The sequence below is a fragment of the Cervus canadensis genome, chromosome 8 (genome assembly GCF_019320065.1).
Source record: "Cervus canadensis isolate Bull #8, Minnesota chromosome 8, ASM1932006v1, whole genome shotgun sequence".
In the NCBI taxonomy this organism is placed as follows: domain Eukaryota; kingdom Metazoa; phylum Chordata; class Mammalia; order Artiodactyla; family Cervidae; genus Cervus; species Cervus canadensis.
The window spans coordinates 27,035,847-27,063,709 of record NC_057393.1 but is presented as its reverse complement, the minus strand read 5'-3'; the positions used below and the strand labels follow the sequence as shown (position 1 = coordinate 27,063,709).

The window sequence follows — 27,863 nt, the reverse complement described above, 5'->3', positions numbered from 1 at the left end:
GGAGCCCATTATACAGAGTGAAGTAAGCCAGAAAGATAAAGAACATTACAGCATACTAACACATATATATGGAATTTAGAAAGATGGTAACGATAACCCTATATGCAAAACAGAAAAAGAGACACAGAAGTACAGAACAGACTTTTGAACTCTGTGGGAGAAGGTGAGGGTGGGATGTTTCGAAAGAACAGCATGTATATTATCTACGGTGAAACAGGTCACCAGCCCAGGTGGGATGCATGAGACAAGTGCTCGGGCCTGGTGCACTGGGAAGACCCAGAGGAATCGGGTGGAGAGGGAGGTGGGAGGGGGGATCGGGATGGGGAATACGTGTAAATCTATGGCTGATTCATATCAATGTATGACAAAACCCACTGAAATGTTGTGAAGTAATTAGCTTCCAACTAATAAAAAAAAAAAAAAAAAGAAAGTGCTGCACTCAATATGCCAGCAAATTTGGAAAACAGCAGTGGCCACAGGACTGGAAAAGGTCAGTTTTCATTTCAATCCCAAAGAAAGGCAATCCCAAGGAATGCTCAAACTACCACACAATTGCACTCATCTCACATGCTAGTAAAGTAATGCTTAAAATTCTCCTAGCCAGGCTTCAGCAATACATGAACCGTGAACTTCCAGATGTTCAAGCTGGTTTTAGAAAAGGCAGAGGAACCAGAGATCAAATTGCCAGCATCCGCTGGATCATAGAAAAAGCAAGGGAGTTCCAGAAAAACATCTATTTCTGCTTTATTGACTATGCCAAAGCCTTGGACTGTGTGGATCACAATAAACTGTGGAAAATGCTGAAAGAGATGGGACTACCAGACCACCTGACCTGCCTCTTGAGAAACCTATATGCAAGTCAGGAAGCAACAGTTAGAATTGGACATGGAACAACAGACTGGTTCCAAATAGGGAAAAGAGTAAGTCAAGTCACCCTGCTTATTTAACTTATATACAGAGTACATTATGAGAAACGTCGGGCTGGAAGAAGCACAAGCTGGAATCAAGATTGCTGGGAGAAATATTAATAACCTCAGATATGCAGATAACATCACCCTTATGGCAGAAAGTGAAGAGGAACTATAAAAAGCCTCTTGATGAAAGTGAAAGAGGAGACTGAAAAAGTTGGCTTAAAGCTCAACAATCAGAAAACTACAATCATGGCATCTGGTCCCATCACTTCATGGGAAATAGATGGGGAAACAGTGGAAACAGTGTCAGACTTTATTTTTTTGGGCTCCAAAATCACTGCAGATGGTGACTGCAGGCATGAAATTCAAAGATGCTTACTCTTTGGAAGGAAAGTTATGACCAACCTAGATAGCATATTAAAAAGCAGAGACATTACTTTGCCAACAAAGGTCCATCTAGTCAAGGCTATGGTTTTTCCAGTGGTCATGTATGGATGTGAGAGTTGGACTGTGAAGAAAGCTGAGCGCCAAAGAATTGATGCTTTTGAACTGTGGTGTTGGAGAAGACTCTTGAGAGTCCCTTGGACTGCAAGGAGATTCAACCAGTCCATCCTAAAGGAGGTCAGTCCTGGGTGTTCATTGGAAGGGCTGATGCTGAAACTCCAATACTGTGACCACCTCATGCGAAGAGCTGACTCATTGGAAAAGACCCTGATGCTGGGAGGGTTTGGGGGCAGGAGGAGAAGGGGACGACAGAGGATGAGATGGCTGGATGGCATCAGCGACTCGATGGACATGAGTTTGAGTAAACTCCGGAAGTTGGTGATGGACAGGGAGGCTTGGCGTGCTGCGATTCATGGGGTCACAAAGAGTCGGACACAACTGAGTGACTGAACTGAACTGACTTAGTGTAGTCACTTGATTTGGTCCCCCACCACAATACTGAACAATTATGTCATAACAACTGTAATTATCTGAATCTGATTCCTTCACATGACTGTGAAATCAAACAAATGTTCCCATTAATTGAAAGAAACAGTCATGTCATGGTCTGCCTAGGTAACCAACTTTCAGAGTTCCCTGACCCAGCAGGTTTTATCTATAAGGTTTAACCTAAATCTTCCCTACCCAGCTTAACTCTGTTATCATTTGTCCTATTCTCAGTGGTCATTATCCCTATGATAAAGGAAACATTCAGAGAATGTGTAAGCAGAAAAGAGATAATGCATCAAAGAGAGCTGTTATGTTAGGAATACTTTAAAAACAAATTTCTCCATGTTGAAAATGGCATGTGATTTTTTTAAAAATTCATTTTAGTAATTTTACTGATGCAGCAAGTATTACATGATGTTTATTCACACAGAAAAATCTGACTTACATTTGAATGTCTTTATGCTTGGCAATGGAAAACAAAGGCCATGAACACTGAAAATGAATTTTTACACTATGTAATATAGAGATGAAATTGGGTTTTAATAAGCAATCTTTTCAATTCCCTAATGATCTAGGGAATTGGTCCATAGGGTCGCAAAGAGTTGGACATAACTGAGCAGCTGAACTGAATGATCTAGGAACAAACCACATAATACTGCAATTCAGAGATGAATTTATAAAATTAGTGAAAACTCTACTGGGATATAGAAATGACAAAAAGGAAATCAATCAAAGCTTGGAAATGACGTGTAGTCACAGATATATATTTACTGATATCTATCTATCTACAAAAGGGCTGCTTAAAAGTAATGTGGGCTTCCCTGGTGGCTCAGTGGTGAAGAATCCACCTCCCAATGCAGGAGACGCAGGTTTGATCCCTGGGTCGGGAAGAGAAGGAAGTGGCAACCCACTCCAATATTCTTGCCTGGGAAATCCCATGGACAGAGGCGTCTGGTGGGTTACAGTCCACAGGGTCGAAAAAGAGTTGGACACGACTTTAAACAATAAGAGAAGTAATGTATAAACTTAACACATGTAATATAAATCTATATCTAAAAATCATAGTTTTCAGAGTATATATCTCAATTAATACAAAGAACTTTAATCCACAAGAAGAAAATGCACTGGAGTATTAAATAGTATTTCTTTTTTAATTCTTTCCTAACATACAGACACCACCTCAAAAGTATGCTTGGCTGGAGAAATAGTATTTCATTTCCTGAGGGAGGTAGTGTAAGAAAGTCTGAAGTTTAAGAAAAAAGCAGCAAGAGGAGCTCCAATAAAGATCATATTCTAACATATATATATATGGAATTTAGAAAGATGGTAATGATAACCCTATATGCAAAACAGAAAAAGAGACACAGATGTACAGAACAGACTTTTGGACTCTGTGGGAGAAGGCGAGGGTGGGATGTTTCGAGAGAACAGCATCGAAACATGTATATTATCTATAGTGAAACAGATCGCCAGCCCAGGTTGGATGCATGAGACAAGTGCTCGGGCCTGGTGCACTGGGAAGACTCAGAGGGATTGGGTAGAGAGAGAGGTGGGAGGGGGAATCAGGATGGGGAATACATGTAAATCCATGGCTGATTCATGTCAATGTATGACAAAACCCACTACAATATTGTAAAGTAATTAGCCTCCAACTAATAAAAACAAATTAAAAAAAAAAAAGATCACATTCTCAAATAGAAATGAAAGGACTGAAAAAGACCTTTAAATTTAAAGACTGTTTTAAATATAAAGTCACTTTGTTGGTATTTTGCCAGTTTCTTCCACCTGATTTTTAAATTTAACTTTATTAAGGATATTTTTTAATCATACATAAAAGTAGAGAGAAAATTAAATGAACTACTTTAAACCCATCACCCAAGCTTTAACGATTATCACTATTTTGTATTCTTGTTTCATCTACCCTCCCTAATTTATTCTACCCCAATTGAGTTAACTATTATTAGATGAGAAACTTTTTAAACTGATCTTTAACAGAACATTTAAACAGCATAAATGTACACAAATATCAAGGGCTTCCTGGGTAGCTCAAACAGTAAAGAATCTGCCCACAAAGAGGAAGGCCAGGGTTTGATCCCTGGGTCAGGAAGATCCCCTGTAGAAGGTCATGGAAGCCCATTCCAGTATTTTTGCCTGGAGAATTCCATGGACAGAAGAGCCTGGCAGGCTACAGTCCATAAACTCACGAAGAGTCAGACACGACTGAGCGACTAACACACACACGCAAGTATCATACATATGTACCTACAGAATTATTCCATTACCTAGGTCAGGTGATCCTTTAATTACAGCTTAAATCTCCTTTCCATTTAGAGGCCAATGAAGAACAGTCTTTTTATTAGCAGTAAGTTATTATAAAACCCTTCCAAATTAACGATTGCTTAGAAATATTTTAACTATACTATGGTTATCAATTTTATAGTTTTGATGAAAAAATCATTCTACCAAAAGCACTAATCTTTTAGTATGATAGGACTGGCTTAGTATTACCATGCATTAATACTCTCAGGAAATCCGAGTTAACATATAGGCTGATATGCTGGGCGGAACAAAATAAAACAGTGTAAACATGTGAGAAAATTTTTAAACTAGGGACGCCATCAACAATAGCTCAGTTTAAAAAAAGAATAGCTTAAATCAGTTAAAGAAACAAACTAATAAAATATTCCTACCTAAGGATCAATGAATCTATTCCAAAGTAGTTCTCCCTAAAAGACAACTATCCCCCAAAAAAAGAAAAACCAAAAAATCTCCAAAACAATCCTGAAATGAACACAATCAAACTGTATTATGCCTTTCCCCCCATTCTTTCCCCAAATAATGCCTTTTAAAAGCAAATATAGTAAAACTTACTCATCAAAATGAGACTTTTCTCATTCAAAATAACCACTCCATAGCAATATATACTTACTCCAATAATGCATGACTCAAAACATATCTGAAATTGTTTCAAAATTACTTTCAGAGTCTACAGCACGTTGTTCTAGATATATATCGCCCTGGTGATATGTTTTCATCAACAAACGATGAATTTAATTTAAGATGGTGGGGAGGCAGTTATTGAGAGCAACCAGTGATTAAAAGGGAAATTGAAGCTGGGTTAAAAAAACAGGTGAGTGCTGAGAGCTTCTCTGGTGGTCTAGTGGTTAAGAATCCACCGTGCAACACAGGGGACACTGGTTTGATCCCTGGTCTGGGCAGATCCCATAAACCTCAGAGCAACTAACTTGAGCGCCACAACTACTGAGCCCATGCACTACAACTACTGAAGCCTCCATGCCTAGAGCCCATGCTTTCCAACAAGAAAAGCCACTGCAATGAGGAGTCCACGGACCACAACCAGAGTACAGCTCCCACTCACAGCAACTAGAGAAAGCCCATGCACAGCAATAAGACCCAACACAGCCAAAAATTTAAAAAAATAAATATTAAAAAGCAAAACAGGTGTGACTACTTGAAGCAATGAAGTAGATTTTCATAGAATTGGCTATGAAAACAATTCCAAAAGAATTACTAAAATTCTAAGAAATAGCCATATTACAGTAATTTTTCTCTAATCAGGTGACTTTATGAAGGATAATATGTATTTGGAAGCATATCTTCTTATGGACATTCTTTTATAAAAATTAGTCTTTTGACCCATTTTATATGTGTTTAATTTTGCAAGTCACTTCAAATCTCTTCTGGGGGTTTACATAAAAGTAAATTTTATTGCTTTGTATGTAATAAACCTTCTAGCTATGTAAACTGATTCAACCATAGGCCCTGTCAAGTACAGCTTATTCTAACTGGATCTTTGATACAAATCACTGATTGTACTTGAGTACTAAATTATCACTTCTCATCTTCACAATTCTTTTTTGGGTTGAGTCCTCATAATGTATTCTAATTAAATTTTTGTTTTGCTTATTTTTATGAGGGTATTTTCCAACTTACTTTTACTGATAAATCTATCAACTAGCATCCTTGTTTTTTTCTTTTATGGAAAGGGATCATCTCTTTTTGGAGAAAGGTTTCCCTCACTCCTTTTATCTGTTACCCTAGTTTCTCTATTCACTCAGCTTATCCCCCTTTTCTACTGTTTCAGAAGAAACAAGCAACAGAAAACCACCTTCAAAAGTTCTTTTGAGAAAAAAAAATTTCTCAGGGGAGAAATGAATGCACTTTACTTATCAAACTACATCTGTTTTTATATTACTTTAATCTTCAACTCTGTATATTTGATCCATTCTCAAACTGATACATCCCTCATGAAGAAGACGATACACATAGGTTAATAAAACTTTCACTGACTTGGAGGCTCTCATTCACTAACACAAAAACCTCTTGCACATGGAGAATCTGCCTGGAGGGCTGTGCGTGCTGCATGCTAAGTCTCTTCGGTCATGTCTGACTCTGTGACCTCGTGGACTGCAGCCTGTCAGGCCCCTTTGCCCATGGGATTCTCTAGGCAAGAACGCTATGTGTGGGTTGCCATGCCCTCCTCCAGGGAATCCTCCCAACTCAGGGATCAAACCCGTGTCTCTTATGTCTCCTGTACCGGCAGGCGGGTTCCTCACCACTAGCATCACCTGGGAAGCACCCCAGAAGAGACACAGAAGTTGTTGTTTAGTTGTTAAGCTGGGTTCAACTTTTCTGCGACCCTATGGACTGGAGTTAGGTAATAATGTGCAAGTTCTGTTTTCCAAGTTATGAGAAGGATGCTCTGACTATCTCATGACCTAGGATAAGAAGAATTTCTCTGCCCTTTTTGATCATCTTCCTTGTGGTTATCTTCCTTGGTTTATAAAACAGAACTTTTTTTTTTCAAGAAATGCATTTCTTTAAGAGACCCTGTTGTCACACTAAGAACTTCAGATTCATCCAGTTTATACCCATCCACAATTAAGTTCAACTCAGCTGATGTTTCATATTCATTTCATTCAGCACTATTGCAAGGAACCTCATCTTTCTTTAAGGAGAGGTGCTGAAGCACAGACAAGTTTACATTGTCATATGTTTCACTTTTTTAAAAAGTGCTCTCCCTGCAAATACGGTCAAATGATTGACAAGAATGTTAAGTCCATTTAGCAAGGAAACAGCAGTCTTTAATGGTGTTAAAACTAGATGTCCACATGTGAAAGAATGAAGTTGGACCCTTACCTTATACCACACAAAAAAAATTAACTCAAAATGGATCAAAGATCTAAATGTTAAGAACTAAAAATATAAAACATTTAGGACGTTTTCATTACACTGTATTTGGCAATGATTTTTGGATGTGAAAGCAGCAAAGTCACAGGCAACAGAAGAAAAAACAGGTAAGTTAGTCTTCACCAAAATTAAAAACTTTTCTGCTTCAAAAGACACCATCAAGAGAGTGAAAAAACAACACACAGAATGAGAGACAATATTTGCAAATCATATACCTGAGAAGGGATTAACATCCAGAATATTTAAACAGCTCCTACAACTCAATAGCAAAACAAACAACCCATTTAAAAATTGGACAAAGAACTTTAGATATTTCTCCAAATAAGGTATACAAATGGCTAATAAGCACATGAAAGATGCTCAACATTACCAATCATTAGGAAAATGCAAATTAAAACCACAATGAGATACCAACTCACACCCATTGAGAGCTATTATCAAAATAAAAACAACAGAAGCTTGAAAATAACAGGTTTTGGTAAGCATGTAGAGAAACCGGAACCCTCTTGCATGGCTGATGGCAATGTAAAATGGTGCAATCACTGTGAAAAACAGTGTGGCAGTTCCCCCAAAAGTTATACATAGAATTACCATATGATTCGGCAATTCCATCCCAGGGTATAGACCGAGAATAACTTAAGCAAGGACTTAAGCAGATACTTGTACACCATTGCTCAAAGGAGCATTAGTCACAGATTGCAAAGATGGAAGCAACCAAAGTATCCACTGACAGTGGATAACAAAATGTGGTATATAAAAATAAGGGAACATTATTCAGCCTCAAAAAGGAACGAAATTCTGAGATATGATAAAACATGGATGAAATTTGAAAACATTATGCTAGGTGATATAAGCTAGACATAAAAAGACAAATATTCTATGACTCTACTATGTATATTAAACATCTAGAATAGGTAAGTTCACAGATACATAAAGTAAATTAGAGGTTACAGGGGTTGAAGGGAGGAGGGAATGAAAAATTACTGCTTGATGGGTACAGGGCTTCCCTGATAGCTCAGTTCATAAAGAATCTGCCTGCAATGCAGGAGACCCTGGTTTGATTCCTGGGTTGGAAGATGCACTGGAGAAGGGATAAGCTACCCACTCCAGTATTCCTGGACTTCTCTGGTGGCTCAGCTGGTGAAGAATCTGTCTGCAATGTGGGAGACCTGGATTCGATTCCTGGGTTGGGAAGATCCCCTGGAGAAGGGAAAGGCTACCCACTCCGGTATTCTGGCCTGGAGAATTCCATGGACTGTATAGTCCATGGGATCACAAAGAGTCGGACACAACTGAGAGACTTTCACAATGGGTACAGAATTTCTGTTTGGGATGATGAAAAAGTTCTGGAAATGGATAGTGGTGAAGGTTGCACAACACTGTGGATGTATTTAATGCCACTCAATTATATGATTAGAAATGAAAAAACAGCAGTTATGTTACGAATATTTTACCACAATTTAAACAAAGGGAGTGAAAATGTGCTCTACCCTGTTTGAGATGTCCTGAGGGACAGTCCACCAGTATTATATAATACTTCTTACTTTAGAATTCTTTTCCTCACCCCTTTAAATGCTTCTAATGCCAATAAGCTTGGTAAGAATACACAACTGCTGACAGAAACATGATCTGAGTGCCCTGGACTTTAGTCCAAGCAAATACACCATGCAAAAAATGTTCATTTAAATGTCAAGTGAGTTGAGTCAGCTCCAGTAACAATTAAACAAGATCAGAGGGCATCTACTATGCCTGAGAGGATAGGATAAGAAACCAAAAGTCCTGAGATGCTTCTGCAAGTAGCAGGGTAACCTTCTGATTGACCGAGACCAAGAACCAGTTTCTCTTTATTTCTTCCCTGATGCTCCTAATAGCTTTTTATTCTATCTTCCTTCCCCACTTTAGGCTTGTTAATGCAAAGTGCTTAGGTATATGGGATTATTACATTTCACCCCCAGCAGTTCATGATATGGTGTAGACAGGAGAGGAGGTCAGAAAAATTCAAAAGGAAAGAGTCTAAAACATATTTTCAATCCCTCCCAAGATTTTTTAATTGGAAAAAAAAAAGCACGATTTTAGAATTCTAACAATAGAATATAGTACTCTGAAGCTTCATTCCCTTAAGATTGCTTCTATTAATAAAAATTAAAGAAAAATTGGATAAAACTATAGCACTCCCCCCTTGTCTTCGATGGATTCATTCCAAGACCCCAACTGGATGCCTGAAACTGCAGACAGTATCAAAGCTTACATACACTACTTTTTCCCTATACATACATACCTCTGATAAAGTTTATAAATTAGTCACAGTAAGAGATGAACAATGATAATGTAATAGAACAATTATACCAATATACTATAATAAAAGTTACATGGTCCTTCTTTCTCAAAATATGTACAAATTTAATGCCTTTTCCATCTTAACTAAGCCTCATCACACACACAGTAGCCAAAGTTTTTATGATTTTCTAGTTCCTTTTACACAATTTCATGAACAGAATATTCATTCTTACTATAGACCTTGGTAACCTTAGCATATGATGATTTTTTTTTTTCCTTATTGAGAACTTTTTCTTTTTCTTTTTTGAGAATGAAATTTCATTTGGTTTCTCTTCAGCATATATGCACTGCCATATATTACTCATCATATTACTCTTGCTCTTTGGGGCCACTAATAAAAAATAAAGGTCACTTGAACACAAGCACTGTGATATCATGACAGCTGATCTAATTACTGAGAGGGCTACTAAGTGACTAACAGGGAGGACACTCTGGACAGAGGGATGATTCATATTCTGGGTGGGATGAAACAATCAAGTACAAGAGTCCATGAAGCTACTCAGAATAACGTGCAATTTAAAACTTACGAATTATCATTACCATCTTTCTAAATTCCATATATATGTGTTAGTATGCTGTAATGTTCTTTATCTTTCTGGCTTACTTCACTCTGTATAATGGGCTCCAGTTTCATCCATCTCATTAGAACTGATTCAAATGAATTCTTTTTAACGGCTGAGTAATATTCCATGGTTCGGGATGGGGAATACATGTAACTCCATGGCTGATTCACGTCAATGTATGACAAAACCCACTGCAATGTTGTGAAGTAATTAGCCTCCAACTAATAAAAATAAATGAAAAAAAAAGAAAAAAAAAACTTACAGGTTGTTTATTTCTGCAATTTTCCATTTAAGTATTTTCAGACCACAGTTGACTGTGGGTAAATGAAACCATCAAAAGTGAAACTGTTGATCAAGGGGCAACTACTGTATCTGGTCCCATCACCTCATGGGAAATAGATGGGGACATTACTTTGCCAACAAAGGTCCATCTAGTCAAAGCTATGGTTTTTCCAGTAGTCATGTATGGATGTGAGAGTTGGACTGTGAAGAAAGCTGAGCGCCGAAAAATTGATGCTTTTGAACTGTGGTGTTGGAGAAGACTCTTGAGAGTCCCTTGGACTGCAAGGAGATCCAACCAGTCCATCCTAAAGGAGATCAGTCCTGGGTGTTCATTGGAAGGACTGATGCTGAAGCTGAAACTCCAATACTGTGGCGACCTCATGCGAAGAGTTGACTCACTGGAAAAGACCCTGATGCGGGGAGGGATTGGGGGCAGGAGGAGAAGGGGACGACAGAAGATGAGATGGCTGGATGGCATCAGCGACTTGATGGACATGAGTTTGAGTAAACTCCGGGAGTTGGTGATGGACAGGGAGGCTTGGCATGCTGCGATTCATGGGGTCGCAAAGAGTCGGACACGACTGAGCGACTGAACTCAACTGTATCTGTAGTTTAAGGATGCGGACTACATTTAGACGCCAGAGCAAGACGGATTTTGCTTTAGGGAGAATTCCCATTTTGGGGAAAAAAAAGAAGGCTTTTATCTTTTATGTTGATGAACTTTTTTCTATTATTAAGTTCTTATCAAGAGATGAGTAAATAATTTCTGTACCTCTGATAGCTGGGAGCAGCAAGAGAAATGAAAACTGACTTGGTTTTAAATTTTAGCTAGGAGGTGCAGTGGTAAAGAATCCACCTGCCAATGCAAGAGCCGAGGGTTCATTCCCTGGGTCAGGAAAACCCTTTGAAATAGAAAATGGCAACCCCCTCCAGTATTCTTGCCTGGAAAATTCCATGGACAGAGGAGCTTAGTGGGCTACTGTCCATGGGGTCATAAAGAGTCAGACACAACTGAGCAACTGAGTGTGTACACGTTTGAGTCAATGTACAAGCTTCATACAAGTCATCTTACCTGTTGACTCTGGGGCCTTATTTGTAAAATGGAGCTTTATTATCGCTGTTTAGTCACTAAGTCAAGTCTGGCTCTTTAGCAACCCCCTGGGCTGCAGCCACCAGGCTCCTCTGCCCATGGAATTTTCCAGGCAAGAATACTGGAGGGGATTACCATTTCCTTCTCCAGGGGATCTTCCAGACTAAGGGACTGAACCCGCAGCTCCTGCACCAGTAGGCAGATTCTTTACCTAGTGATTCCTATCTCAGAGGGCTGATGTGAGAATTAAACGGTACACTGTACATAAAGTACATTTCATAGCTTCTAATGAAAGTGAAAGTGAAAGTGATTAGTGGCTGAGTCGTGTTCGACTCTTCGTGACCCTATGGACTGTAGCCCACTAGGCTCCTCTGTCCATGGGATTCTCCAGGCAAAAATATTGGAGTGAGCTGCCATGCCCTTCTGCAGGGGATCTTCCTGACCCAGGGATCAAACCTGGGTCTCCTGCATTGCAGGCAGATTCTTTACCGTCTGAGACACCAGGGAAGCGCAAGGGTGACTTTATATTTGTGAAGGGCATTAAGTAAATACTAGTGAACCTTCCCCCACACCTCACTGCTACCCAAAAATGTTGTGCTACTCTCCCTTGGGGTAAATTTCTGAAAACAATTCTACATATATAATTTTGATATTAATTCCATGGAACTTACTGTATGTTTAAGTTTTTCATGCAACCCAAAAGTCAACTAGTTCTTTCCACTTAAAAGAGTCTTACTGTTTCAAAAAAGCAAATAACTCCCCTTGTACTTATGATACCTCTGTCCTAAAGTAAAAATTTTAAATTTAAGTAAGAACCTTTTCACAGAAATCTATTTCTTCAGCATGATCCTGCTAAGAAATAACCCTTCACTGAAAACACTGCTTAATTTCTATGGAAACATAATCTGATGCCAAATACTTTGTCATTAAGAATCTACTCAGAAAAGAACTTTAACTTTCTATTTTTTGTGATCATTGGCAATACTTAAGAAGAAAATTCAAAAGAGTGATTAAATATTCCACTGTCAACTGTTTAGCATTCCAGGTTTCCCCACAATATAGAGGAATACAAATGAGTTTAATTAATATTGATACTTTTCTCCTTAGAGTTTCCCTTATGCTCAAGTTCAGTAAATTAACATTTTGGTATCACCAATCAGAGCAAGAAAACTACTTTCCCTGCATTTATCATTTTACATATATTCATTATTCCATTCAAACCTTATACCAATAGTTCATCCCTATAACCCTGCCCTGTTTTTGGATTAAATGAAGAGGTTAAGTAACATGCTAGTAGCCAAGAGCTAGTACAAGGCAGAGCTGGGATCCAGATCCAGGTCTACCACACTCTTCTTTCTCTTACCACAGAGCCTCAAAGGTAAAGATGAAAAACAAGACTGGGTCTGAGCTCAGAGTGCATGGAACTTACCCTTCAAAACAGAAAAAGAGCTATCCTGGTTTGTTGTTTTTTTTTTTAATTACTTTTTTACACCAAGATTACACTCACTTAACAACTAGTGACTAGCATTTTGCTTGTTAAAGAAACCACGTTTTGGAGATTAGCAGTCTGTCAGAAAGAGATGATCTATTACCATTAGGAGGTGATCTTAAGTACATTATGTGACTCAGTTAATCATAAAATATTTTCTCGTTTGAAACCTCAGCAATAAATTTCTAGGTGTAATATTATAAAACTAAGTAACAAAATACTAACAGTAATGGAAACCCCAGGTCTGTTTATGCCTATATGCCACTTGAAAAATGAACAAGAACTAAACCTTAAAAACTCAAATCCTCCTTTTATTTTCTATTTTCACTCTTCTGCCCACTGTTAGTAACAACAAATTCTGTAACATAACATTTTTAGGAGTCCTGTATGCAAACAAAATCAAAGAAACAAAATTAACAAATAGTACAGATTGGTCCCTTCATTCTATGGAGAGGGAGTAATGTGGTTATAAACAACTTTCTTGCTCTCTCACAAGTTCAAAAACCTAATCTTAGGTCAACTATCAAGATCTTTTTGGGCTTGGTTTGTCCTGGAGAATGCACTTACAAGTTTGATCCATCAGTCTGTCTCACTGAAGCACAAAAAGGCTAAACATTACTCTCAGATAAAGACCACAAACACAAATTCCGAGGTCTAGAAAGGACCTACAGTAGACAATTTAATAAAACAGGAAACCAGAACATAGTCCATCACTTGTTGGTAACGAAGCTAATATACAAGACTAAGTATGACGCTTGCTCCTCGGAAGAAAAGCTATGACCAACCTAGACAGCATATTAAAAAGCAGAGAGACATTACTTTGCCACAAAGGTCCGTCTAGTCAAAGCTATGGTTTTTCCAGTAGTCATGTATGGATGTGAGAGTTGGACCATTAAAGAAAGCTGAGCACCAAAGAATTGATGCTTTTGAACTGTGTTGTGCAGAAGACTCTTGGAGTCCCAGGGACTCCAGTCCTTGGATTGGATATCCAACCAGTCAATCCTAAAGGAAAGCAGTCGCAAATGTTCATTGGAAGGACTGATGCTGAAGCTGAAGCTTCAATACTTTGGCCACCTGTTGAGAAAAACTGACTCACTGGAAAAGACCCTGATGTTAGGAAAGATTGAAGGCAGGAGGAGAAGGGGACAACAGAGGATGGGATGGTTGGATGGCATCATTGACTCGATGGACCTGAGTTTGAGTAAGCTCTGGAAGTTGGTGATGGACAGGGAAGCCCGGCATGCCGCACTCCATGGGGCTGCAAAGAGTCAGACATGACTAAGCAACTGAACTGAAGTATGGCCTAGATTCTAAACACTGACTTTTGTATACATTTAATCTGTATTTAGTAGACAAACTGGTTATACTATAATTAATGTACATAATTCCATTAGAGAAATAAAGTGTTAACCTAGAGTACTGCAGAGATGAAGCTTTAAATAAATACCAATACTGGCATTAATTCTATAGGCAGGTTTCAGGATTAAAACTGATTCAGGTCCAAAAATTCTCTGCTTGCAAGTTTTAATTTTTATCTATACAAAAATGTCAATCTTACACAGAAATCCTGCAAATAAACTAATAAAAACAAAAAAATGTATAGCTTGCTTTAATTACAAGGATAGCTGATGATAAAGGGATCTTCTCATAAAAAAAAATAACTATGTGAGGTATGAGGCTGACATTGGGATGAGATGAAGACAGTGAAGTTCCCATCAGAACGGACTGTTACTGAACACTGTGATTCACTTCACTCAATGAATAAATGTACCAAACTCTAAGCAAAATCATGAAATTTTTGAAAATTAACATAAGGCCATCTGGCCACCTGATGCAAAAAGCCAACTCATTGGAAAAGATCCTGATGCTAGGAAAGATGGAAGGCAAAAGGAGAAGGGGCAGAAGAGGAGGAGATGGTTAGATAGTATCACTAACTCAACGGACATGAATTTGAGCAAACTCTGGGAGGTAGGGGAGGAGAAAGCAAGCCTGGTGTGCTGCAGTCCACAGGATCACAGAGAGTCGGACACAACTCAGCAGTACAACAAAAACAAAATCAATTTCTCTTCTAATAAACTAAAAGAACAAAAACCCCACAACTTAATTTCATTCTATCAAAGGTTTGTATAATTCACTTATGGAAAACTGCGAGTTTGGAATAATTACATACACAGCTTAACATGCTTAGAATCCATGTATGTATTCTTGCCTCAGTTATCCTCTTTCTTATTAGTGATAAATCAAAGTTTTAAGTGATTATTTACCACTAATTCTATCAACCCTGACATCTGACATGAAGATGAGGATTATCAAAGTCAATCTTCTTACCAATCAATATAGACTAAAAGTGACCCAAAGTTAACCCAATCCATGACACCTCTCCTCCCAAAGAAGGTCTCCTATGGTCATTTTCTAGACCCAAACAAAACTGTTTTCTTATGAAAATAGCTTAACTCCCCAAAATTAGATTCCATCCCAAACTCTTTCCATGGAAAGGTCATATATATTTCAAACATGTGTAAACACGGGAAGAGAAACTTTGAGAAAACCTATGTAGTTGTTTTCTCTGAAGAAATTTAGGGAAAGCTTACAGTGTGATAAAGTAGGCCCTGAAACCATAACCACCTTCTCTTACTGAATGAACCATTCCAAAACAAGACTGCCACTTGAGATGTAATGTCCTATCCAGACTCTTCGGAAACACCAATCCTTGCCTTACTATCAATCTCACTGCATTCTAACTCTAAAAGCCAGTAATCCATCTATGCTGTAAATGATAACCCTGTGACACTCAAAACATTACTTGCCAGAATAGCCAATTCATAGATTATGTAGATAGCAATTTTATAGCATATCTAATCATTTCATTCCAGATAAAATGAATGTTCATTAGCTTGTTCCTTCTCCCAATTAAAAAAAAAAAAAAGGCAAATGGTCATTGAATGTCTTATCTTTAGGAATAGAGTTATACAAAGAAGGTAGCCATTTATTGTAACAGCTACTATTTATTAAGCACTTAATATATACGGAGCTATTGATAATACTGGCTTCCCTGATAGCTCAGTTGGTAAAGAATCCGCCTGCAATGAAGGAGGCCCCAGTTCGATTCCAGGGTCAGGAAGATGCCCTGGAGAAGGGATAGGGTACCCACTCCAGTATTCTAGCCTGGAGAATGCCATGGACTATATAGTCCATGGGGTCGCAAAGAGTCAGATACGACTGAGCGACTTTCACTAGTTCTAGTTATTGATAATAAAAAAAAAAAAAGCTAAAACAACCAATTCCTTAACCCCCAAACTCTAAAATCAGTACAAGGGGAAAAAATGAAACAAAGTGTATTGTGTCACATTTCATTCTGCATAGAGAACTGGCATATTTCATTAATGCCTGAAGCAAGAAAGTAGGTCAACAATATCAAAGATATTAATGGTGCTAAGAGAATACAGAAGCAAAGCAACCAAACTTAAGAATAATTTTAAAACATTATGAATTATTTGATGTCAATAAATTTGAAACTTAGATGAAAAGGCACAAATTATCAAAATTGATACAGGAAGAAACAGAAACTGACTAGCCCCATATTTTTGTTTAAAAGTTGAATGTATAATTTGAAGTGAAAGTTGCTCAGTCATGTCCAACTCTTTGAGACCACCATGGCCTATGCAGTCCATGGAATTCTCTAGGCCAGAATACTGAAGTGGGTAGCCTTTCCCTTCTCCAGGGGATCTTCCCAACCCAGGGATCAAACTCAGGTCTCTCACACTGCAGGCAAATTCTTTACCAGCTGAGCCACAAGGGAAGCCCAAGAATACTGGAGTGGCTAGCCTATCCCTTCCCCAGCAGATCTTCCCGACCCAGGAACCGAACCGGGGTCTCCTGCATTGCAGGCAGATTCTTTACCAACTGAGCTATCAGGGAAGCCCAATAATTTGAAACCTTCTCACAAAGAGATAACTCCTGGCCTACATGGCTTCACTAGTTAATCCTATCAAATATTTAAGGAACATGTACATGACCAAGTACATGACCAAGCAGGATTTATTCTAGGAATGCAAAACTGGTTTAATATTCAGAAATCAGTCAGTGCAATTCACCCTTTTAGTAGACTTTTAAAAAAGCAAAAAACATATAATCATCTCAACTGAGACAGAAAAACATCTGATGAAATTTAGCACCCATTCACATTAAAAAACAAAACAGAACTCTCAGAAAATTAAGAATAAAAGGGAACTTCCTCAACCTGATAAAAATTATCTACATAAAACCAACACCTTATTTAACAGTGAAAAACTGAACATTCTCTCCCTAAGATCAAGAACACTCAGGAAGTTAATACAACATGGTACAAAGGTTTTAGTCAGCACAATGAAGCCAAAAAATTTTTTTAGTAAAATAAATTATAAAGATATATGGGCTTCCCTGGTGGCTCAGTTGGTAAAGATCCCATGGAGAAGAAAATGGCAACCCACTCCAGTATTCTTGCTGGGAAATCCCATGGACAGAGGAGACTTAGTGGACTACATATAGTCCACAGGGTCGCAAAAATCATACACAACTTAGCGACCAAACCACAATAAAGATATATAGATTGGAAAGGAAAATTAAATCATTTGTAGATGATATGATCATAGTGAAGATGCTCAGTCGTGTCCGAATCTTTGCGACGCCATGGACTGTAGCCCACCAGGCTCCTCCATCCATAGGATTGTCCACGCAAGAGTACTGGAGTAGGTTGCCAATAGAGGTAGATAATTCTAAGGCATCTACAAAAGAGTTACTAGAACTAATAAGCAAATTAAACAGGTCACAGGACACAAAAACACACTGCATTTCCAAATGCTAATGACAAAAAAAAAAAGAAAATGGAATGTAAAACACCATCTAAAACTACATTAAAATATGAAATATTTAACAGATAAATGTAACAAAATATGTATGAAACCTTTATACCAAAAATCACAAAAAATTGTTAAGATACTAAAGAAGATTAGGTAAATCAAATAATGTATCATGTTCATGGACTGTAAGATTCTACATAATTAAGATATCAAATGGAATAAAGGATGAAGACAATCATAAACAAAATCCCATCCAGGCTTTTTTGAAAAACTGATGAGTTTATTCTAAAATTTACACAGAAATATGAAGGACCTAGAATATCAAAAATAATTTGAGAAAAGAATAAAGTTAAAGGACTTAACACTACCTTACTTTAAGAGTAACTATAAACCTACAATAACCAGTCAAGACCATGTGACATTCACTGATATCAATGGAATAGAATGTCAATAGATAGACTAACACATATTGGCCAATACAGTCACAAGATATGTATCTGAAAGAGGATCAGCATTCAGAATATATACAGAACTTCTATAATTGACAATAAAAAGATAAACAACCCAATTAAAACATAAGCATTTGAACAGGCACTTCACAAAAGAAACACATATACACAATAAGCACATGAAGATTTTCAACATCACTAGTTATCAGAGAAATACAAAATAAAGTCAACAGTGAAATAATACTACATATTCACTAGAATGGCTAAAATTCAAAGGACTGACAATATCAAGTGTAGATAGGAGTGGAGCAACTAGAATTTGCATGTTTTCTGGGTACAAATTTAAAATAGTATCACTACTTTGAAAAACCATTTGTCAGTTTCCCACGAGGTAAACATTATATGGCAATTACACTCCTAAATGTTTTCCCAGAAAAAAATAAAAATATACATCTACAAATAGACTCCTACACAAATGTTAACAGTTTTACTCACAATAGCCCCAAACTGGAAACAACCCAAATGCCCGTCAACAGATAAATGGACACACAAATTGCGGCATAAAAACAAAGGACTGCTACCTGCTCTCCTGACCCCAAAAAGTAAAGTTTAAAGAGAAAAGAGAATTTCATCATTTTCACTGGTTAGCACCACTAGTAATAAGACCTATTATGGGCCCCTGGTATCATGCTCTAAGAAGGGCACATACTTCTTTGGTATTTTTCCCAGCTATGCACAATACTTCAATCTATTCATGGAAAAAAAAAATCAGACAAATCCAAATTGTGAAACATTCTACAAAAACATCTAACCAGGACTCTTCAAAAGTGTCAAAGCAATGACAGATATGAAAGACTCAGAAGTATCACAGAAGAGACATAGGAAATATGACAACTAAATCCAATGTGAAATTCTGGTTTGGATCTTGAACTGGAATAAAGGACTTTAGTGTAAAAACTGAATAAAGTCTGTAGTTCAATTAACAGTATTGTACTAATGTTAATTTCTTCATTTTTATAATTGTCCTACAGTCAACCATGGGTCAAGCAAGACGTTACCATAGGAGAGAGTAAAGGCAAACTATTACTTTTGCAACTTTTCCACAAATCTAAAAATATTTCAAAATAAAAAGTTTAAAAAGTTAGGGGTGAGAAAAAGAATGAACTACCTACTGACAGACACAGCATGAATGAATCACAAAAACATTATGCTAAGCAAAAGAAGGTAGAAACAGAGTACATCACTGTATGCTTCCATTTACATGAGATTCTGGAAAGGTATAATTAATCTGTAGTGACAAAAAGCCATGGGGCAAAGAGGGGAAGGAGGAGAAGTAACTTCACAAAGGCAGTGAGGGAACTTTCTATAGTGACAGAAAAATTCTCTATCTTGATTGCGGTGATGATGTTTGCTTGTTACACAGGCATATACATTTTGTAAAAGTCAATCTATGTAATTAAAATGCATGTACTTCATTGTATGTAACTTATTCTTCAATAAAGTTTATTAAAATTTTTAAAATGGGTCCATGCATAAAAGTATTTAACTTGAATAATTAGTGTATATTTTATATTGGGTAAACATAAAATACCATGATTGATTCTTAAACTGATATATTAAAACTTATGCACCCAAATTGTTCATTCAATAAATATTTACTGAGCAACTAATATACTCCAGATTTTAGGCCACACATAGGACACAAATGTGAAAAAGAAACTCCTTACCCTTGAGGAACTAGCAGGCCAAAGGGGAGACAAGCAAGTGAACAAAAACTGCAAGTGAATTACAAATTGCTCTGGGGAGTGATATACTAAGGTGTCAGGATTGCACAGAGAAGACAATGTCTCAGAAAAGGCTTCAGAGAGAATATAAGCCCTTTCCAAGAATTCATCCTGTGAGGCAATTCCACTTATTTCAGGGATATTTATCCCAAATACTCAAAGCTTAAAAAAAAAACACTTCTTTTAGTCTTGTCACTGTACTTTATGGCACATTTTTCTCATGAAAAGTCCTTAGTACTTCAAGAGTGTGGTTTGTTTGTTTAAAAACCAAAAGTTATTCAGATAAATTTTATGAATATTTATTATGGAAAACAGGTGGCAGTATGAAATCAGTAAAGTTGTTTTCCTACATGCTTTATGAAGTGAAGGCAATACCACAAGGATAGTAACAATGTTTTTCATCCAAAATAGAACTGCTGGAATAATATATAGTCTCTCAAGGGGGCTACTTTATTTATTTTTTTTTTTTTAAGGGGGCTACTTTAAACAGCTTTGTCTTTTTGAGTGCCTAAGTCTTGGTTAGTTTGTCTGCAGGGGGAGGGGGAAGTGCGTATCACTTTCAAATTATACCTTGCTATAAACTGTCATTATTCAAAATATAATGTAAACTTATTATATTCACATATATTATATACATATGTATACATGCATGCTTAAGTCTGAATCTTAGTTCAGCTATATCACAACTGAATGTCTTTAGACAAAGCCCTCAAAATCTTAGTGTCCTCTGTTAAATGAAGACAATAATAGTAGAATCTGCCTCGTAGGATTCTGTAAATATTAAATAAGTGATGTGAGTGAGATAATCTGCATATTAAATGAAATAACCAATGTAAAACACTTAGAACAGGGCTTGGCATATAATAAATACCTAATAAATGATAATAATCACTATTATATATAGCAAAGTATAGTGTCTAAACTAAGAATAAACATCAAAATATAAAGTAAGATTACAAAAAAAAAAGCATATAAAAAGAAGAAACCATAAGGTAGCTTTAAAGTTTAGAAACCAAGATTCAGTGACTTTTTTGTTAAACAAGAGAATTTCTTTTTAAATTGTTCTACAGAATATACAGTTATGTCAATGCTCAGTAACAAAACGCACCAGGCACATTAGAAGTTTCCAATGAACACTTATTAAACTACTTCAATACAGTAAGATGGTCTTAGTAACCAAGAAAAAAAAGTTTGTCACTTTTCAGCCCCATTAACTTCTATCTCTGCTTTAGTTAATACCCCTTTCAGCTGCCAAAAGATCTTCTTTTCCCTGGACAGCAGAATTCTAGAAAGGAAAGACTGCAGGATTTTCTTCCAATTTTCAACAAGATCTACACTGAGAAAGCATAGTGTTTCTAACTGCTCTCTGGTCAGAATATCTGAAAGCATCTGTGTCCAATTGGGAAAACAGAAAAGAATCTACTGCAAAAACAGCTTGAAGGTTAAAGAAAACTAAATAAATAACAAAGATTATAGAGAGAAGAAAGAGAAATTCACATCAAGTCAGTGTATATTTTCAATATATAACTTGCTTGGTAAAATATACGCACATCCATGTAACAAGTACCTATAGACCGCATGTGCTCATTTTTGTACATTTTATATTCACTTATAGTTGCCTAAATTGAACATCAAATAGAGATTTATATAATTTGAGATGGAAGTCAATTTTCTAATACTGTTATATAAAGTTTCTGAAGATAAGTGAATTAATACATTTTAATGTTTTGTGTACTTAAAGACAATAGTTTTAGAGAAAATTTCTGAAAGACTCTTTGAGTTGTACACATGTGCAGGTACAAACATATAAACATGTGCTCAACTCAGTTCTTCACCTCCTTTTTTTTTTAGTCTATTTTTTTTATTTGAAGTAAAACTGATTTGCTATGTTGGTATTAGCTTCAGGTGTACAGCAAAGTGATCCAGTTATATATATATATATATATATATTCTTTTAAAGATTCTTTTCCACTATAGATTATAAGATATTGAATATATAGATCCCTGTGCTGTACAGTAGATCCTTGTTGTTCATCCCTACTACCTCTGAAATTAAATGACATTTTTGCCAGAATGCAAATATTTTAATAAAAACTTCGTAAGTTCTCAAAATATGTTGCAACTATTGGCTAATACATTAAGTATGTCAAATATATCTCAGAGATAGAACAGCAAAAACAGCAATGCTGGTGTCTAAGGTCTATTTGATAATGAAAAAAGTAATAGCTCTAGCTTTTAAAGTCTTTACATAGTATATGTATGATCATTTCAAAAGAAAACCAACACATTTTCCATTTGTCTTAAGAATAACATTGAAAATTTTAACTGATAAAAGTTTACCTGTGGTAGACAGACACAAAATTCCATCCTTGAAGAACAGCTTAACACAGTAAAAGCCAAAAGTGCACAAATATACATATTAATGCATACTTTCATTGTATCATTTCTTACCAGGGCCTCTAATTTAGCACTTGTTCTACCTGTACAATCTAAATCTCAAGGAAATCTGATAATTTCAATATTCACATATGTCAATGAAAGCAGCCTGGTAACAAGAGCTTCTGGCAGCTAAATATGTGACTACATCAACAAGTGTTTATTGAAAGGTCTAGTGGGTTGTATCCAAAGTAATAGTTCTTTAAGCAATCAGAAAGTGCTACTCACCAGCGAGTGTATAATCCATGTCAAAACCAAAACACTTTATTTTTTCCATGGCTAAACTCCGGTTCACAAACACCCTAAAGAAGAAAAAAAAAAAAAGAGTAAAAAATGATAACACTGTAGCCAAAAAAAAAAAAAAAAAATTAAATTCAATGGAATTATCTGGCTATCTTTTTAGATATCATTTAAATACCAATATTAAGATTCACAATATAAATTATTCAAGTCCTCCTTATACCATATGTGACATCAGATACTACACAAAAATATGTGACTTTTCTTATTGTGTCTTTATTTTAACAAAGCTATGTACTCAAGATTTCAGAGAATCAGTTTTCCTTTTCTAAGTCTGACCCCATAAAATAGCTTATTTCTGATATTTTATAATTCATTCACTCATTTATAATTTATTTAATGAACAGAGGTTCACTTAAAGCCTATCATATGCCATACAGTAAAGACATAAATATAAACAGATTTATTCAACAAATACTTACCAAATGCCTACTACATACCAGGCACCGTGATATGGCAGAAAACAAAAGAGTACCCGCCCTCACGGTACTTACATTTTAACCAATCTCTATCCTTGAGGAATTCAGCAGTAGCAGGAGAGAGGTTTAAGCAAATAATTAAAGTATTTCAATAAATGCTATAAAATAACATGCAGGAGATAGCACAAGTTGTTTGAGCTGATCTTAAACAATCAGTAGGAGTTTTCCAGTAGGATAAAGCAAGAAAGGCACTCCACAAAGAATGACAAAGTAAAGATAAGGTTTGCAGTGAACCAAAATACATTTACTAGAGCTGAGTTTTCTTTGGTTTTACTTTTCTGTTGCAAACGCAAGTTTTCCAGAAAAGGGAAAGAAGCAATAAAGGTTATGAAGCTAAAAAAAGGTAGCAAGGGTCAGATTAATGAAGACTTTGTGTGCCACACTAGAGAGATGGGACATTATCCTGCAGGCAAGAAAAAATTATCAGATTTTGATGAAATGCAATAAGCAGATTCAAACTTCAGAAAGATAACTATGAAGATACAAGGAAAACTAAACATAATAGTATGCAGGATCATCATCATGATGGTGCTTTGGGGTAAGTTTCAATCATCTCTGAAAGTAAGGGTATCCCCTCCATCTCAACCCAAAGTTTGGTGGCCAAAATTACTGAATGGTTTATCTTCTTATTACCAAACCTTTTCTTTGTCTTCATCTCATAAGTAACTATGAGACGTGAGAATGCTACAAATCACCCAGGAAACTTGGTAAAAATAAAGATATCTGGGCTAGGCTTCTCCCACTGACAATATAGGTCAGTAGTCTCCAAAGAGAAGTGACTGCACCTGAGGCTATGAAAGACTCCCCTGGAATACAGAAGAAAGGGTTACAGCTTCTACTCAAAATTGTCTCGTATTTTTAAAATGTCTAATTTGTGTATGTCTTCTACTATACAAAAGTAATGATAGTAGTATATGTAATTTAAGTATGCATCCAGAGGGATGACTGTTCCATACTTTAACTGATGAAATACTCAAGTTTGGAAACCATTAATCTAGATAACAACTTAAAGAAAAACCTCTTCACCAACTCAAGAACTATTGTTTTAACTTTAATAGAAAGCTTTTCCTCTCATCTCAGAATGCACGCACCAATCTTATATGCAAATAATCAAATATTTGCTTACAATATTTTAACTGGTGGACTTAACAGGTCCTTGAATTCAGAAATGTTATTCTCTAAAAAATATGAACTTATTTCTCTCACAGTGTGCTATGCACACTAGATAAGTTTTATAAAACTCTTAGTCCCTGAGACAGATGTTATGTAAAACATTTATACTTTCTTTCCCTAAGAAAACCTGTTATTCTGGAAAATCAACCCTTATTTTGATTGGGTTAGTAACAGATGGGAAAGGAAGAGTAGTGAATAGCTGAAAGATACAGGGAACTAGAGGACAAATGACACCTACTCAAATCTTTTTAAAAATACCCCCAAACTCCAAATATATCACCATGACCCTTCTACCACTTCATCAAATTTCACTCTATTACTACCAACTGGAGCATCTACTTTATTATCACCTTTTTCAGTTACATAAATCCTTATGAAGGCACAAGAGAAGGTAAAGACACTGAGTAATGGTTTTAACTCTGGAAACACTGAAGCTGAGACTTTTCAAACACACTCTCAATTCAGGCTAGGGGGCCAACTGGATCAAATCCTTGATCAAAGCCCAAACAGCTGACATGCCTAAAATATTCTGTGGGAATTCAGCAGGAACAGACTGGGAAGATTTTTCTATCCAGGAGAGAGAGATATAGGACCACATAATAAAAGGAACAGTTTTGATTCTGACATAAGAATGATGCAAGCTGATTTTAGACACAGCTACAATCATAGACAAAAAGATACTTTGCTGGTATCAATCACTGCTAAAGGCAGAAAGAAACAGACCCAGCTAGATAATCCACCCACTTCTTTCTCGTCCAGAAGAGAGGTTAACCTGTACTCCTTATCACATTTTTAAGGATACAGAGATCATACTATTATCCTTAGGCATTGTCCATAGAAACTCTGGAAATGATATCTATCAGGAATAAGAAAATCTGCTGTTTCTGCAAAAATAATCATTGCTAAATATCCATTAAATCACACTCTTTCCTCTTTGACTAACTGGTCATTTTATTCAATCAACATGTTTGTTGAACACCTATTACAAAGCAGGTACCATTTTATGACATACATCCTAGAAGCTATCCTTTAGGGAGTAGCTAAAACTAGTAAGATTTTTTAGATGTCTAAAATTAGAAAGATGCTTTTCTATGAAACCAAATATCCTCTATCTTTTCATTTTCATTTAAAGTAAGTACCCCCACCTACAGAAGCAACTCCTTAACTTAAAAAAACAATCACTCCTGTCTCCCCTATAATTTATTACTATTATGAAACAAAAGAAAAACCTCACATATATTCTCACCACTCCTTTTCTTTCCCTATTTAAGCTACAATATGGGAGAAGGGGGCAATAGGGAATTAAATCTAATTCATGCATGAATACCTAGAGTGCATAAGCAAAGCTGTGATGACAAAAGGGAACAGCTGCATTATAGATAACTGCAGTAATATATATGCCATGATTTATAAAGATAATAAACATCCAAATGCTGAAAGTATGCACTGACTTCAGCTGAGAGGCAGCCCTGAGCCAGAAATACCACGTCTCCAGAATATAGCCTTAAAGCGAAACTGATCTCCTGGCGTCAAACTAATAAATATTCTTTACTGTTATTATATAAAAGAAAGTGCTAGGTGCTCTATCAATTAAAAGGCTGATTCACCATCTCACCACACTTTTAAAACAAAAATATCCTTATCTGCCTTGGGGAAGCCAAAATTTTCTATTGGTCCCAGAACCTTGACTGTATCTTCATTAATGCCTGTTAACTTGTGTCACTTTTCTAAATTATTAACCAGTGGAACATACTCCACGTCTCTAGCTTCAAGAGCCTGCATATACTTGTGAAACTTTCCAAAGCTTACTTTAAATAAAGCACAAAGCTGCCACCCTAGAAAGCACAACTGAACTAAGCATCCAACATTAAAATGCAATTATCAGCCAGAAATTCCTATGTACTAAGCCATTTGCAAGACATAGATTTGAGCATTAAAACAGACACAATCTTTAGCAGACAGACCAAGAAACACTATAAAACTGAGCACAGATGTCAACATAAAGACAAATGTAACAGCTTTTACTATCATACAGCACTGCAGTAAGGCATAAAACTTGAAGAAATGCTATCCAAATAAATACAGACATTAAACAAAAGAAATAAGACTATTAACGTAATGTGCTTTAAGAACAGGAATCTAGTATTCTCACACTAAAGGAACATGAACATGCAATTTATTAAATTTGGAATTTTGTAAATAGCAAACTCTTAATGGTTTTGAGATTTAACTTGTAATTCAAAGCAGCATTACCTCATCTGTCACTGGTTGCCGTTCTGCAAAGTGTGAAACTATCTGAGTCAACTAGTTCTTGAAGTCACATAACAGAATTCTTCTTCAAATTCCTAGTATAATTTTTGTGTGTGTGACTTTAACCTTACTTCAAAAAGACCGTTTTAGTCGGAACCAGGCCCCTCCACAGTATGTCTCTTCTGAGACAGTGCTGGAGAAAACACCTCTGTGTCTAATTTAACTTGTCATTGGATATCACTGTTGCTCCACATGAATCCATTTGGAATAGAATTTCTCTGGCACTGGTGAACTTTATCCCTAGCTCCTCCTCCTGCCCAGGAGTCACAATTTCCTGGCCAAAGGCCCAACAACAGTTACTGCAACAACAAATGAGACTAAGGATACAAGCAAAAAATCTCAGGCATGTTTTGGTTATGGGTTTGTGTAATTATATCCTCAAAGTTTGTTACAGTTACAAGCGCCTGTTGGAGAGTGCAAATTTAGATTATCAACCAAATGATGTATGTGGGTGTCTGCTAATTAACAGAAAAATACTATAAGGTGAATTTTTGTTGAAAACCTAATTTGTATCTCTCTCCCCAAACTAGTCTCTATTTCCACCAGGGCACTCTCATTTCCCCGTTAAGTCTAAAACCTAGTTAACATCTTTTGATTCTTTCCTCTCCCTCAAATCCACAACATCTAACTTGCCTTCATTTAAATTTCCAAATGTCTCTAATCCAGATCTTCCAGTCCACTCAAACTGCTAACAACCTGTCCAGGTCCCTCATTAACTCTTCAGCAATCATCTCTCAATGGCTCTGCCTGCACACTAATGCCAAATTAATTGCTTTGAAGTAGTGCTACTCAAAAGTGGGGTCCACAGTCCAATGCAGATTTGTGAAGTGCTGTTACTGATTTAAGAAACTGCAAGTATTTAGAAACTTTTATAACAATTTGACAGAAAAGTTTTGTTTGTTGAACATAAAAACAAAAACTGTATACTTTCATTTTATGTCTCTTCATTTTTCAAGCAATTAATTTTTATCATAAGTATCAATTTCTAACAGAAGAGAAGTCTTTTAGAAGAAAATGGTTCTCCAACACAGATGAGAAGCATGGTCCTAAGGCCCAGCTCTAATCATGCTGCTCTCCCTCTTAATAACCTTTAAACATTCCTCACTGCTACTGCTAAGTCACTTCAGTCGTGTCCGACTCTGTGCGACCCCATCCCTGGGATTCTCCAGGCAAGAACACTGGAGTGGGTTGCCATTTCCTTCTCCAATGTATAAAAGTGAAAAGTGAAAGTGAAGTCTCTCAGTCATGTCCGACTCTTCGCGAACCCATGGACTGCAG

The 27,863-nt window shown here is 36.5% G+C and overlaps 1 protein-coding gene across 3 annotated transcripts in view; it reads right to left on the bottom strand.

Annotated features, from left to right (window-relative positions):
* Window positions 1-27,863, bottom strand: part of NT5C2 (5'-nucleotidase, cytosolic II) — a 97,998-nt gene that overhangs the window by 24,832 nt on the left and 45,303 nt on the right. For 2 of the 3 annotated variants that reach the window (XM_043475536.1, XM_043475537.1), the window contains exon 3: window positions 22,552-22,625. In XM_043475536.1, coding sequence (XP_043331471.1) covers window positions 22,552-22,625 — 74 coding nt within the window. Of the gene's footprint in view, window positions 1-22,551; window positions 22,626-26,528; window positions 26,709-27,863 lie in introns of those variants that run through there. The other variant, XM_043475538.1, reaches the window with a different exon arrangement.